Genomic DNA, 15074 nt, shown 5'->3' on the forward strand with positions numbered 1-15074 from the left:
ACCACCCAGGTTCCAGACAAAGCCGAGACCTTTAATTGGGGAGGGTCAGCAGAGATAGGGCCATGGAGCATTAAGGAAGATGTCACCAGAGGTTAATGGCCTTGAAAGGAGGCCTGGGATTTGACAAAGTACTGCACCCTTTCTTGATAAAAACCCTCAACAAAGTAGAGCTGGAGGGACCATACCTCAACATCATAAAAGCCACATATAAAAGACCCACAGCTGATATCGTCCTCACGAGGGAAAAACTGAAAGCTTTTCCTCTATGGGCAGGAACACGACAGGGATGTCCACTCTCACCACTTTTGTTCAACATAGTACTGGAACTCTTAGCCAGAGTGATTGGACAACAGAAAAAGAAGAAAAGGCATATAAATTGGCAAAGAAGAAGTCAAAGTTCCACTAGTCACAGATGACATGATATTCTACGTAGAAAACCTGAGCAACTCCATGACAAAATTGGTAGAACAGATACATGAATTCAGTAGAGTCAAAGGAAACAAAATCAATGCACAGAAATCCGTGGCCCTTCTATATGCCAACAATGAAGTAGCAGAAAGAGAAATCAAGGTATCTATTCCATTTACAATGGAATACAATGTACAATGGTTTTTTACAGAAACCCTAACATACCTAGGAATAAACCTAACCAAGGAGAAAAAAGACCTGTATCCTGAAAACTATAAAACACTTATGAAAGAAATTGAGGAAGACACAAAGAAATGGAAAAACATCCCATGCTTATGGATTGGAAGAACAAATATTGTTAAAATGTCTATACTACCTAAAGTAATCTCCACATTTAATGCAAACCCTATCAAAACACCACCAGCATTTCTCACAGAGCTGGGACAAACAATCCTAAAATTTGTTTGGAACCACAAAAGACCCTAAATAGCCAAAGCAATCCTGAAAAATAAAAGAAAAGCTAGAGGTGTCACAATTCCAGACTTCAAGCCGTATGACAAAGCTGTCCTCATCAAGGCAGTACAGCACAAAAACAGACACACAGATCAATGGAACAGAATAGAGAGCAGAAAGGGACCCTCAATTCTATGGTCAGCTAATCCTTGGCAAAGCAGGAAAAAATGTCCCATGGGAAAAAGACAGCCTCTTCAACAAATGGTGTTAGGAAAATTGGACAATTATATGCAGAAGAATAAAACTGGACCACCCCCCTACACCACACACAAAAATAAGCTCATAATGGATGAAAGACCTAAATGTGAGATAGGAAACCAACAGAATCCTAGAGGAGAACACAGGCAGTAACGTCTTTGACTTCGGCTGCAGCAACTTCTTGCTGCACACGTCTCCACTGACAGGAGAAACAAGCAAAAATGAACTATTGGGACTTCCTCAGGATAAAAAGCTTCTGCACAGGAAAGGAAACAGTCAACAAAACGAAAAGGCAGCCTATGGGAGGGGAGAAGATATTTGCAAATGACGTATCTGCTAGAGGATTAGTATCTAAAAATCTATGAAGAACTTACCAAACTCAACACCCAAAAAACAAATACTTCAGTTGAGAAATGGGAAGAAGACATGAATAGACATTTCTCCAAAGAAGACATCCAGATGGCTAAGAGGCACACAGAAAGATGCTCAACACCGTTCATCATCAGGGACAGACAAATCGAAACTACAGTGAGGTATCCCCTCACACCAGTTGAATGGCTAAATTTAACCCAGGGAACAACAGATGCTGGTGAGGATGTGGAGAAAGGGGAGCCCTCGTGCACCACTGGTGGGAATGCAAACTGGTGCAGCCACCCTGGAGATGAATTTGGAGGCTCCTCAGAAAGTTAAAAACTACTCTACAATCCAGCAATTGCACTACTAGGTATTTACCCAAAGGATACAGAAACACTGATTTGAAGGGGTGTGTGCACCCCTATGTCTATAGCAGCATTATCGACAATAGCCAAATTGCATAAGCACCCCAAGTGTCCATCAACTGATGAATGGTTAATTGCGTGTGTGCACATGCACGCGCGCGCGCGCACACACACACACACACACACACACACACACAGGAATACTACTCAGCCATCAAAAAGAATGAAATCCTGCCATCTGCAACAATGTGGATGGATCTAGAGAACAGAAGGCTAAAAGAAGTAAGTAAAAGAAACACCCATACCATATGATTTCACTCATATGCGGAACTGAAAAAACAAAACATAGGCAAATGGAGAAAAAAAGAGAGGGAAAGGGAAACCAAGAAGCCGACTGGTCACCACAGAGAACACGCTAAGGGTTGCTGGATGGGAGGTGGGTGGGGGCTGGGGAAACGGGTGGTGGGGATTAAGGAGGCACTTGTGATCAGCACTGGCTGTTGTGTGCAACTGAGGAGTCACTAAATTCTACACCTGCAACTCCTATTACACTGTATATTAACTAACTAGAATTTAAATCAAAACTTGAAACATTAAAAAATAATAAAAATTTAAAATTTTAAAAAGAAAGATAGCTAAAGAAAGAAAGACAGGAAGCTGGGAGACGGGACTTGAGGCCTTCGTGTAACGTCCATAACACGCGACAGCTGCCGGTGGTGTGGGACAGCACTCCCCGGCACACGGTGCTTTCTCACCAGGCCTCTGGGTTTCCTACCTTGTCGTGGTTGTAGCCGGCCAACAGGACAAGCAGCGTCAGAGGCAGGGCGATGTAGGACCCCTGTGCGATGTCTTGCTCAGGCAGTTTCCTCTGCAGACACCAAGAGAACTGTCACTGCTTTAGACACTTGCCACTCCCTGCAGCCCGCCCCCTCTCTCCCCACCGCACCGCTTCTGCCCACCCCGCTGGGAACCCAGGCACCCCGTGTGACCCAGCTCTTGCTCTCCACAAGCAGCAAGGGCAGTGACCGGGATACATTGTCAGGTGACTCTGCTCCCCACACTCTCCCGGTTTGCTCTTTGCCGCTCTGGGGCAGACCGAGGCTGGTAACCAGGCACGTCTCCTCCCCTACCCGAGGAAAGCAAGAGCTGTGGAGAGCAGGCCATCCCCGTGGCTGAGAAGGGCCACCTTGTGCAGAGCCCCAGCCACACACAGGGGCTCTTTCCTACAAGGGAGTACTGGGAACCAGGGGTGCTAGGCTCAGGTCCCCAGTGACAAAGGAGATGGTCCCAGAGATTAATCCCCATGAGAAGAGGCAGGCTGCCACCTGTGGCCTACTGGCCACTTGCTCCTTCTTCCAACAGAACCCCAACCTTCACCTGGGCCATCAGACTACACACACTTCCCAGCCTCCCTTGCAGCTAGGACAGCCGTGGCATTCGGCTAAGGCTACATGAACAAAAGTATTCCGTAACACATCCATGCCGTTCCCTAGAAGAGCAGTGGTATGTTCTCCCCTCCTGCCAGTCAGATGTGTCATCTGTGAGAAGGGGGAAGTGCCTCTTTGGGGATGACAAAGTGCCTCTTTGGGGATGACAAAGCCCCAAGAGAGGGGGAGGCTGGGTCTTCCACACCATCCCGGGACTCCTCAGTCCTAGATACTGACAGAAGACAGAAACCTCCATCTTCCTAAGCCCCCTGAGATGCTGAGTCTCTGTACTGGCAAAGGAACCTGCACCCTAGCTCCCTCCACCCGCACAAAGGGAACAAATAAATGGAAATTTTCAGATAATTACAGAACAAATTAAGGGGACAGAGCACTGGTCCTCAAAGTGTGGTCCGGGAAAGCCCTTTCAGGGGATTTTTCAAGGTGAAACTATTTTCATGGCTATGCTAAGAAATCATGCGTCTTTTTCACTCTTGTTCTCAAACAACTGAACAGTGGACTATTCCAAAAGGTACATGATGACTTCGTCGCTCTGACAGCTCATGGAATATAATAAAGAGAGATCACACACACATAAACTAAAGCTCTCTTAGATTCTCAACAACTTTGAACACAGCAATAGTATCCTGTGACCAAAACATCTGAGAGCATCTGGGCTGGAGAATGACGATGGGGCCATTTTACCCGAGACGGTTGAGGCAGAATGGGATGGTCTCTTAAAAGTGGAAGAATCAGGGGCGCCTGGGTGGCTCAGTGGGTTAAAGCCTCTGCCTTCGGCTCAGGTCATGATCCCAGGATCCTGGGATCGAGCCCCACATCGGGCTCTCGGCTCCGCAGAGAGCCTGCTTCCTCCTCTCTCTCCCTGCCTGCCTCTCTTGCCTACTTGTAATCTCTGTCTGTCAAATAAATAAATAAAATCTTTAAAAAAAAAAAAAAAGGAAGAATCAGGGCAGGAGCAGATTTCCACCTCCCACTGCCTACTCCTGGATTATCCAACACATCTTGGGTCCCAGCACCTTCTCCCTGGAAGTAAATACTTAATGGGGACACTGCAGAGGGATGCAGGCTTTTGGGTTTGGCCACGTGACCTTGGGCACTCATGGGAAGCCGCGGTTCATTCAGTCTTAAGTGGCCCTGATCCGAATGGCACCCACGGCAGGGGAACATGAGGCTCAACGAGACCAGCTATGTAAAGTGCCAAGTAGTGCGTGAAATACTGAGTAAAAACATCAGTGAGGTGGCTCTCGGTCTGCACGTCAACAGAAGAGGAAAGTGGAGTGCTTACGTGTGCCCTCGTAAGCGCACAACACGGAGCCACCCGTCACCAGGCTGCAGTGTTCCAGACACCGCGGGATGTGAGACAAACCACGTCATTCTGAGTCCTGGCTTTGCTGATGAACCGCAGGGACGTTACTTATTCTCTCTGAGCTTCAGTCAAATGTGAGCAATGGCACAAGGTGTGCTGCGGGGATCAGCAGTGAATCCCCTGCATGGGCCCGGCAGGAGTAGGCATGCCCTGCACCTGTCACTTGGTGCCCTGGTCTCACATGCAACCAGGTGACAGACACATTATTGGCCGCAGCTACGGGACATGGGGGCTGCCCGTGTTCCCCTGGATCCAGATAAGTCTCCTGGGGGGCGTCTAGGGAATGTCAAAAACAGCCACCATCCGTGCCCTTCACGGGGACTGTCTGCTCTCCCAGGCCTGGCGATCTGCCTCCACAGGGACCAATAGTCCCTACATACTCATCTCTTTGGCACCTTCTAACCAGGTGTCCACCATGGACAGCAAGGAAAATGCTTCCTCCTGGAGTCATCAGCAAACTCTACTTCAGGTAAAATCCTATTTGCCAAGTAACTGAGCACAAGTCCCTTGTCAGAGACGCCCAGAAGGCAGCAGAAGAACTGTATTCAAATCATAGCTCTGCTGCGCACGAGCAGGTGACCAGGACGGCCCAGTCTCTCCTTGGGTCCCATCGACAGATGACGGAAAATAATTCTTACCTACCTCCCACCTAGGACGGTGTCGAAAAGCACAAAAGGGTACCGTGATTGCACATGGGAAAGATCACTTTGGAACTATTCTTCACACCCTACACAAGGAAAAACTCCAGATGGACAGAGATGGAAATGTACAAAAGGATACCATACACGTACCGGAGGAAAGAGAAATGCCTCTAAAATCTGGGAGTAGGGGAGACTTTCTGAACTAGGACTCAAAATTCAGAAGCAATGAAAAAAAAAGACTGACATATTTAACCTAAAAAATAAAATAAATGTTTGCATAATCAAAATGAAAAAACAAATTGGGAAAAAAATAGGTACAACATGTATCACAAAAGGGGGTGAGACTCCCTTTTTGACAAAGGGCTTCCAAAACAAATGAAAAAGACCAACAATCTAGAAAAACGTCAACCGTTTCCAGAAAGGGAACACAGAAGCGGTTCTTAACCACGTGGAAGGATGAGAAACGCAGGGGACAGAGGTGCGGAGATGCCATTTCTCATGTACCAGACTATGAACATTCTTCAGTCTGACCACACGCTCTGCTGGGGGAAGGGCTGCCATCATACACTACTAGCGGGAATGCAAACCGGACAGCCCCACGGAGGGAAAGCAGCCCCGGACAGCAAGATTCCAGATGCACTGACCCTGTGATCCTGCCCCTCTACTTCTCCGGGTCTGTTCCATAGACAGATTGACAAGCACTCAGACACACGCCTGCACAAAGGCAATCACTAACGGGTTATCTGGAACATCAGAAAACCAGCAGCAACGCGAACTTCCATCCAGCAGGGGCTAACTGAACGTACTGCGGAACAGCCACATGGAGGAGTGCTTTATAACGCAGCTGTTAAAAAGGAACAAGGAGTAGCTAAATATGGTCCTCTGCACACAGTTACCTTTTTAAAAAAATAGAATTCTGACTCTTCACGCTGAAAAGACCCACTGACAGTGACCAGTGCAGTAGCTCGGAGGCCAGACTTCTGTTTTATTGTAGCTCTGTGGGCTCTACTCTCACTGCCTCCCAAGTTCAGGATCAGTAGGTCTGAGGTTGGGCCCCGGAGCCCATTTTTGGGACTTCTGTGTGTGTAATCCTCAGGTGATTCTACTGCACGCCAGCTTTGGGAAGCGCTGATCTAAATAATCGTCTCATGAGTGTGTGGTTTGTTTGTCCTGTGGTTTTTTTAGTGTGTTTGACACATGATCCAATGAGGTCTACATATTGCAAAAGGCTGGCAAAATGAGCTAGTTCTGGGGCACCTGCGTGGCTCAGTGGGCTAAGCGTATGACTTTGGCTCAGATCATGATCTCATGGTCCTGGGATCGAGCCCCTCATCAGGCTGCCTGCTCAGTGGAAAATCTGCTTCTCCCTCTGTCTCTGCCCTCTCCCTGTTCATACTCTCTCAAATAAATAAAATCTTTGAAAAATAATTTTAAAAATAATAAAAATTTTAAAAACAAGCAAGTTTCTTTTAATCTACAGTACCCCACCTATTTGTGCTGTTTTTTTCTCTCTTGCAATTTGTCGAATAAATCAGGTTCCAGGGGTTAATGTCCCCCAGTTTCCCACAACCTACACTTAGTTCACTATATCCCTGCAGCATCCTTTATAGGCTTGTGTCCTCTCTATTTCCTGTAAACTGGTACCTGGTTCTAGAAATCTGGGCAGGTCAGGGGTCCTGTGCCTCCTGCTGAAGGACCACAACACCCCAACCACAACAGAGCGGTGACCATTCTCCCAGAAAGTCACATCTGAGCCACTGACCTAAACACATCCCCTCCCCTCACTGACAGCTTCCCTCTCAAAGGGAACTGAAGACACCGGAACTCGAAAAAGTAGAAAAGATCTAGAGAAATCCAGAATGCAAAAGGGACCTGAAGTTCAAACAGCCCTCAAACAGCTGCTCTCCCTCGCTAATAACCCGGCATGGGTCGTGCAGTTTTCCTTCTCTCGCCACCCCGATCGGCTGTTTCCAAACTCCCCCTTTTCCTTACCGTGGGATTAAAAATCAGGGTGATGTGTTTATGGTAGCCCACAGCCGTGAAAGAAACCTGAGGCAAGACGTAGTCATACTGGGATCTGGGGAGCGTCGAGTCCAACAGCACAACGTAGTTCTGTGGACAAGCAAAAGAATTCACTTTTACAAAAGACTTTCTGCGTTTAAAGAAACCCTTCGGTTTACACATCCAAACCAAGGTCGCTAACTTCAGAGCAGGAAGTTCAGTGGGCTATCCTATCAGTGACAGCCGATGTCCCCAGCATCTTGGAGATGGCATCTTCCGGTAAAGCTCTCAAAGCCTGGGGCATTACTGTATTAGCATATTCAACAACGACGTAACTGTGGTCCTTTGAGGATCTGACTTTATAAAACATAGAAAGTTATTACGAGCCACTTCTGATGAGGGAGATACACGATCCAACTGAGAAAGACTTCTTTCAATCCAAAATGAGGTTGACTTTTAAGGGACGGAACTTAAGTGGCTCATTAGCTGGCCGAGTTCTAAGAACACAGCATCTCTGGAATGATACCAGTGGTGGTCCCAGCCCTGCATGCGGAGCCCCAGTGGTGTGCTAGACGCCACGAGCACTACATGAGGCAGACACCTGCTCTGCTCTCAGCCACGGACAAGGTCAGGTTTACTGCTCCCATCTCACTATGGACGGTGAGCCCAGGGGGAGTCTGCCCCCAAAGCCCATGCTATTTCCACAGAGCTGTGCTGCCTACGATGGCTAGTGTAAAGGGCATCTTGAGAAATGGGGAGCGACTCCAAAGGTCCATCGGAATCTATTTCATTATTTTACAGCCATTTCCTGTCCAAAAAGGGTCACAGTTTATTATCCCTGGAGCAGGTGGTAAGAAGCCTGGCCAGAAAATGTCCTAGGTAGGTTCACTACTGATAAACCACATGCCAGGCCCACCAGGAAAGAACAGAATTCTTTACAAAGTTTGCTGTCACCATGACAACTGCAATAGCTTGTTCTGTCCAAATACAACTAATAATAAACATTCCATAAGCAGTATAAATGATGTCCACCATTAAGGGCTTAGCTAAATAAATTATAGCATTTCCTGTATTAGAGACTATTGTGCAACCACAAGAAACCATGTTACAAAGGTTTAAGCACAGGGAAAAGACTTCTGATATATTCTTCATTGAGAAGTACAGACTATACCGAACAATGTACAGAAGAGTCCCAGCCTTGCATTATTACAATAAATATACCTGTACATTTTTATTTACAGACACATAAGCACACAATGGAAAAAGACGAAAGGATACCCATCAGCACATGAAACCCCATAGGGGCTACTTCTAATTGATGGGAACCATTCTGGATCTCCCCTCCCCCACCAAAAATCTCCTGCATGGAAGTATATGATTTTTTGTAAACAGATAAAGAGCCAATTAAGAAAACAAACTCTATAGAACCCAACCTCCTCTGATCAGAGAGCATGTCAACCATTTCTGCAAAGAGGTATTAGGAAGGAGAAACCTCCTTCCTTAAACACAGAAGCCGAGTTAGACGGAGACGCGGGCTGGAGCGCAGCCACCGGTGTTAGTTACCTGGCCGTCTCTGAGCAGGGGTGGGAAGTGGAAGAAGAGCGACTGGCCCAGGGAAACCGTCTGGATCGGGTTGTCAAGGTTTTCACTTTTGTAAAGCTTTACCTGGAGAGCAGAAAACAAAGCAGGGCGTGCTTTCGAAATGAAAACATGATCAACATTTCATTTCAAATACTTCATTTCTTCCTCAGGATGGCCTAACTCTTGGCGGAGAGAAGGATCTTTGGGAACGCAGGTATCTGAGAGAGAAACCGCCCACCCCCGGCCAGCATACATAATGCATCCCTCGATCACCTGAGACTCCTAGTTCCATGACCTGCATAGAAATGTTAAGATTTTAAAATCGATTGTGGCGACTTAGGCTAATGTTTAAGATGGTAACAGTTAATATAACGACAAGAGTAAAAGGAAGTTTCTACTACAGCTATGAACGCTGGGGAAGCAAGAGGCACTCTGCACACACGCCGTCACTAACACTGGCTCTGAAGGGCATCATTGTTATCGTAGGGAGGCCCCGAGACTGTACCTCCTAAAGTTCCACAATTTGCACATGGTGGCACCTGGGGCTCAAGCCACAACACTGAAGGTCAGGCGCCACCCAGCATGGCCTCTCCACATGCTGTACCCTCAACTCCACCAGTACTCCTTAAGCTCAAAACATTCCTTTCGCATCGGCTTGCCTAAGCTGCTTCCAGGAGTTCAGTCCTGTTTCTAGCCTTTCTCTCTGGCCTGTCCTCATTGTCACTACTGCGAGAAATGAGACAGGCGAAGGAGGGACAGTCCTGGCTGATGCTGATGGCTCTAGGGGCTCCGCCCTGCACCTGCCACAGGAGGAAGCCAGAGGCGCCCCTCCCCAGGGCCCAAGTAGACACCTGTATACAGAACACATGAGTCACAAGGCGTTTTCCTAAAATAAAAGTCACAGACTGGAGACCAGGGGTCACATCCAAGACCATGTATGCATTCTTGTGCCCTATATGGTGTTCTGAGCAAATGTGAGTTCACTGGCCATGTTTAAAAAAACAGATGATTTCAGGTAACTCTAATTTCCAGCCTCTCTGGGAAATTGGGAGGTGACCCCACCATGAGCCAGGACTCCAATAGGACAACAATCACACGGAGACGTGCCATCCCTTCCTGTCTGCTACAGTTTGTCCCACAGCCCACCCAGCCCGCTTTGCTCTGGCCCTGCCCGTCTGGTCCCCACAGGCAACATGCTTGTTAAGCTGAAAGGAAGATCAGAGGGGAGTTAAAACCTCAGTGCATGTTCTCACCCAAGCCAAACACGCCATCGTGTATAAAATTACAACCATCTCTGAAAAACACACTCCTGTGGCAATTCACGGACATTTCTGAAGGGATTCTAGAGCAGGGTATAAACATTTCCTTAACGGCACACAAGGAGATTTGGTCAGGAGCTGAAGATATCTTGAGAGGGCGCAGAGTCTTAGCTCTTGCCTTTCACAGCGGAGGAACCATGGTCTACAAGAGCAGAGTGACTGCCCGTGGCGGCAGGGTCAGCAGGACGTGGCTCAGACTGCCCGATACTAGTCCCCCACACCCCACTGCCTCCACCAGGGACAGAATTTTTTTTTTTTTTCAAAGATTTTATTTATTTATTTGACAGAGAGAAATTACAAGTACACTGAGAGGCAGGCAGAGAGAGAGAGAGAAGGAAGCAGGCTCCCTGCTGAGCAGAGAGCCCAATGCGGGACTCGATCCCAGGACCCTGAGATCATGACCTGAGCTGAAGGAAGCGGCTTAACCCACTGAGCCACCCAGGCGCCCCCAGGGACAGAATTTTAAGAGTTACAAGGCTCAGGCGCCTGGGTGGCTCAGTGGGTTAAGCCTCTGCCTTCAGCTCAGGTCATGATCGCAGGGTCCTGGGATCGAGCATCGCATTGGGCTCTCTGCTTAGCGGGGAGTCTGCTTCCCGCTCCCCGCGCCTGCCTCTCTGCTTACTTGTGATCTCTATCAAATAAATAAATAAATAATCTTAAAAAAAAGAAAAGAAAAGAAAGAAAGAAAAATCCTGCTTAAAAAAAAATTTAAGAATAATATAGAATAAAAATTACAAGGCTCTCTGCCTTAAAATTACCTCTCCGCTTTAGACTCTAGGTCGTATGGAGCATTCATTAGGCTGCTACCACAATGCTTCCAAAGACTTATTCTATAGCTAAACAAACAGTTATCTCTAAGTACGAAGCCTTTCTCCCCAGGCCATCAGCAAGCACTCTCCCAGGCGCACGCCGGGATCTCAACCTCAGCCCTCATCACCTCTCGCGGGTGCTGGGCAGGTCTACATATCCTGCGCCTACTCTTCTCAGAGCCAAAAAGAACGCAGAAATTTCACCGTAAAAAGCTGGCCTTACCCATAACGTAGGGAGATACTCGGAGGAAGTGATCACATTTCCACTTAAGTCAAATTGATTGATCTGCCGGAAAACTATAATGCTCACATCATCGATGTCATTATTGCCAACCTAGAAAGAGATCAGGAACAATGTTGGTGGCAACGAAGCCGGGAGAGGAACTTCTACTCTAGTGGGTGACATCCCAGGTGCTGTTTCATAGCAAACTTCACTATTCAGTTGTCTACACCGAAGTCCAAGGACACAAACTGGTAGTAGGAAGTGGGGCTACAGCGAGCCCACGACACGTTCTGTTGGACTAGCACAGAACTTTTTTCCCTAAGTTTCCATTATTTGCCAACAATTTTAAAGATAAACTGCATACACATAAAAAGCCAGGTTTTCCAGCCTCTCTTGGAACCTGAGACAGATGTGTTTGCCTGGCGGCCATCAGCAGGGGCTGAGGCACAACTGTCCCACGGGTAGGTGTGTGCCCCTCCCGTCGGTCCCTTTCTCTGTATCTGCCAGGCCGTGGTCTTCATGACTTTCCGTGACCCTGCACTTAGCCACTGTGGCAGGGAAACACGTGACTGTAAGATGCTGCCCTCACAGCCATTTAAAATGCCAGATGCCATAAAGACATCAAGAAAATCCACTTCTTATCCAGATGGTCCTAAACGGCGCACCCCTCTCCTGGCGCCTCATAACCGTCATGCCTACTGCCACCTAACCAAGCCACCACGAGGCAGCATGTCCCACCCCTGCCATCCCACCCAAACCCTCCAGTCAAGCAAATGAAAGTCACTCTGTGGGAGAAAAGCTTCACTTCACATGATTCCTGGGCTCCTTCCTGTGACCTGGAGGGAGAGCTGCCTCTTTAGGGACCAATAAGCTAAGTCGTGACCCAGAATAGCAAGATTCCACCCACCTAAAAACAGGGTCATCTGGATATAAGAAAATCGGGGGCCCTGCCACCAATTAAGCCCATGCTGTCTTTATTACCCTCCCTTGATCTCAAATGCCACCTCAACCTTGAGGTCCTCAACTTGGAGAATAATGATCCGAGTTTGCCAGGGTCGGGGGGAGAGTGAGGAGGCAACTGCTCAGACTTCTCTGGATTCAGGACAGCGATGCTGCTCATTAAAACCCTGCAGGAGACGCTGCTTGTGAAGATGACACCATTCTAAGAGGACCCTTAATTGGGCCCTGGAGCTCCCCCCCTCAGCAGAGGAAAGGCAGCCACCCAGGGGAGCCCTAAAGTGTTTCTGATCGGGGGAGAAGAACTCATAGTGCTCTCCGTCTGCCACAGGGTTTCGTGCCTTACCGTGATGACCCGGTGGTGGGGGAGGGCCCGCTCGATGTGGTCGTTGCCTTCTGCCTTGAGCTGCACATGGTACACACATCCCGGCTGCAAGCGAAGTCAGGCGTCAGGTGTCTAGAGGGGCCTACCGCCCGAACCTCACCCAAGCCTGCTCCAACAGCAGGCCCGCAACATAACCACGCCGCCATGCCTACCCCACCTCCGGTCCCTGTCTGCGGCCTGTTAACCTTCTTAAGAGTCCCTTTTAGAAACACCCTGAAGAAGAAACATCTATCTGGAGGTCTGTAGTTCCTTCAAGCTCCAAGAAAAATTAGATGTGGCTTCCTGCTTCAAAGCTGCTAAGCACAATATGCTTCTTCTGATAAAATCAGTCTCCCTGGCTGTCCAACCCCACCCCCACTCCACACCACACCCCCCACGCTCCCCTCTCCCCACCTGCATTTACACACAGAGGGGCATCACCCATGATACTCCCAAATGCTCACCACGGAAATGACTTATGCCAAGTGAGATCTGAGAATTTCCTTCTTAGAAAAATCAGTTCTCAAACCTTTTATTCTCTTGCTCAATTTTACATGCGGACACAAAGTTTACCAAAGAAATCATCATTCTAAGATGCTTTTCAAGGAACCGATTCCCGATCAATGGCACAACTGAGCCGCTCACAGGTTAGGATCTAAAGCACTGGGCCGAGTTCCGAGGCGTCTATATTCAGCTAACGGGGGACAACCCTAAGATCTAATCATTGATTTTTAAACTAGCATGGATAAAAAGGTTCTGGTCTCCTAAAATACTGTGTGCTTTGATAGCTATAGGGTGTGTTTTTTCTCTTTTAAGATTCTGACTGTCTGGATACGTTCCTTGAGCTATTTCATAATGAGTACATGGCACCTTTACAAAGACAATAAAGCCATTACTTTTTTTAAAACTGAGAACAAATTTATGATTGCCGGTAGACACATTCATCGACTTTACAGCTCAGTGAGGGCTGGCAGTACTGGGTTCAGCTCAAAAGAGCCATTTGTGCCCTAGAGAGGAAGGGACGTGAGGAGTCACCTGGGCAGAAAAGGGACTGCCCAGTCCTCCTGTGCCTGGGTCACTGGGAGCCAGGCAGCTGATCCACCCCAACCGGCCCCCTCCTCACTCGAGGCCCAGGCTGATGGACTTGGGGATTTGCCCTCAACCCTTGGCAGTGGAATCGAGTGTCGCAGCTTCTCGCTCAAGGTGAAATGGATGAACGAGTCCCGACTGGGGCCGGGAAAGCTCCAACAAGGGATCTCTAGCCTGGTGTCCTCCGGGAGACTGGCAAACTTGATCCCAAACACTGGCTGAGGAATGGCCCAGGATGTCCCCCAGAATTGTGGCCTGGCACGTGGGCGGCCCCCAGGGTAATTCTAAAAACTACCAAGAGCGCTAATAAATTACCACATATTAAAAGGAGGAGGAGGAGTGTGTCTTTAGAGCATCAATTAAAACAGAAATCTACTGCACCGGAAAAGGAAACTAGCTCTCTGTGGTTTAATTACACAAAACGTGTTAAGCTGGTGAGTTTAGAAGAGCACGTCCGGGCCAGCAAGACACAGGAAGAACCAAGAAGGGGATGTAGATTTTGTGTTCCCGCAACCGTGAGAGTGAAGCAGGCCAAGAATACAGAGTCCACCCAGGGTAAGGGAAGCTCACCTAAGCTCAACCTACACAGGCACCCACCAGACCCCTTCTCAAGCTGCTGGCCCACAAAGCTACAAACCAAGACCTGAGCTGGCAGTGTGGATGAGGGCCCTCGCAGGGGGAAGCCGTGTGTGTCGACGCTGTCAATTACTCACTGAGTCCCGGTGCCCGACTGCCGCGTGTGCCAGAAACACCGACTTACTTAGCACCCATGGCCGAGCTCTGAGGTGGACCTCACTCTCATCCTTGTCTTACAGATGATGAAGGAGACACAGAAAGGACAAATCCCTTGCCTGAACGTAAATAGCTAAGCGATGACGGAGGCGGGGTTCACACCTAGGCAGCTGAGAGCAGAAGGGTGTCCGTGCAGCCAGCAAATGACAGAATTGCAAAGACTGGGCCTGCACTGGCCTCGTGAGGCCAAGCACCTGGCTGCCACTAGCGGAGGCCTCTCTCCTACCCTGGCTGCAGTGGCTGGAGACTACGGCCTCCCGCCTGTGAGTTCTCAGAACCACTGCACAGGAAGGCAGGGGCCTGGAGGCCACATGTTCCTAGGGGGCAGGGCTCCCCCCAAACACAGAGCAGGGGACAGCGAGAAAGGAGCATTGCGGTAAGACTTGTGCAGACTTGAAGCCTGGCAAGGTAGTGGTCATCTTGATGGCTCTGCTGAGAACATGCCATGAGAACATGGAATGGAGTGGTGCACAGAGCCCACCCAGTTCGTGTGCATCCAGCCGAACCATCAGAATTCCAGTCCTCGGCACAGCCAGGAAGACCCCGCCAAGTCCATTCTCCTCCACCCCAAGCTCACCAGGCAACCTTCCGACCTGCCTCCCAGGTACCCCAGTATGTGACCCTGGGATGCTTTTTGTTTGGGGGCAAG

The 15074-nt window shown here is 48.7% G+C and overlaps 1 protein-coding gene across 1 annotated transcript in view; it reads right to left on the bottom strand.

Moving 5' to 3' along the window:
* The window catches only part of LOC131819266 (BOS complex subunit NOMO1), a 55132-nt gene that overhangs the window by 742 nt on the left and 39316 nt on the right, over nucleotides 1–15074 (bottom strand). The window contains exons 26-30 of the mRNA XM_059154140.1: nucleotides 12527–12610; nucleotides 11224–11334; nucleotides 8855–8956; nucleotides 7283–7402; nucleotides 2614–2706 (exon numbers count right to left, since the gene is read on the bottom strand). Of these exons, the coding sequence (XP_059010123.1) occupies nucleotides 2614–2706; nucleotides 7283–7402; nucleotides 8855–8956; nucleotides 11224–11334; nucleotides 12527–12610 (510 nt within the window). The remainder of the gene's footprint in view (nucleotides 1–2613; nucleotides 2707–7282; nucleotides 7403–8854; nucleotides 8957–11223; nucleotides 11335–12526; nucleotides 12611–15074) is intronic.

The sequence above is a fragment of the Mustela lutreola genome, chromosome 17, assembly GCF_030435805.1.
Source record: "Mustela lutreola isolate mMusLut2 chromosome 17, mMusLut2.pri, whole genome shotgun sequence".
NCBI classification, from domain to species: domain Eukaryota; kingdom Metazoa; phylum Chordata; class Mammalia; order Carnivora; family Mustelidae; genus Mustela; species Mustela lutreola.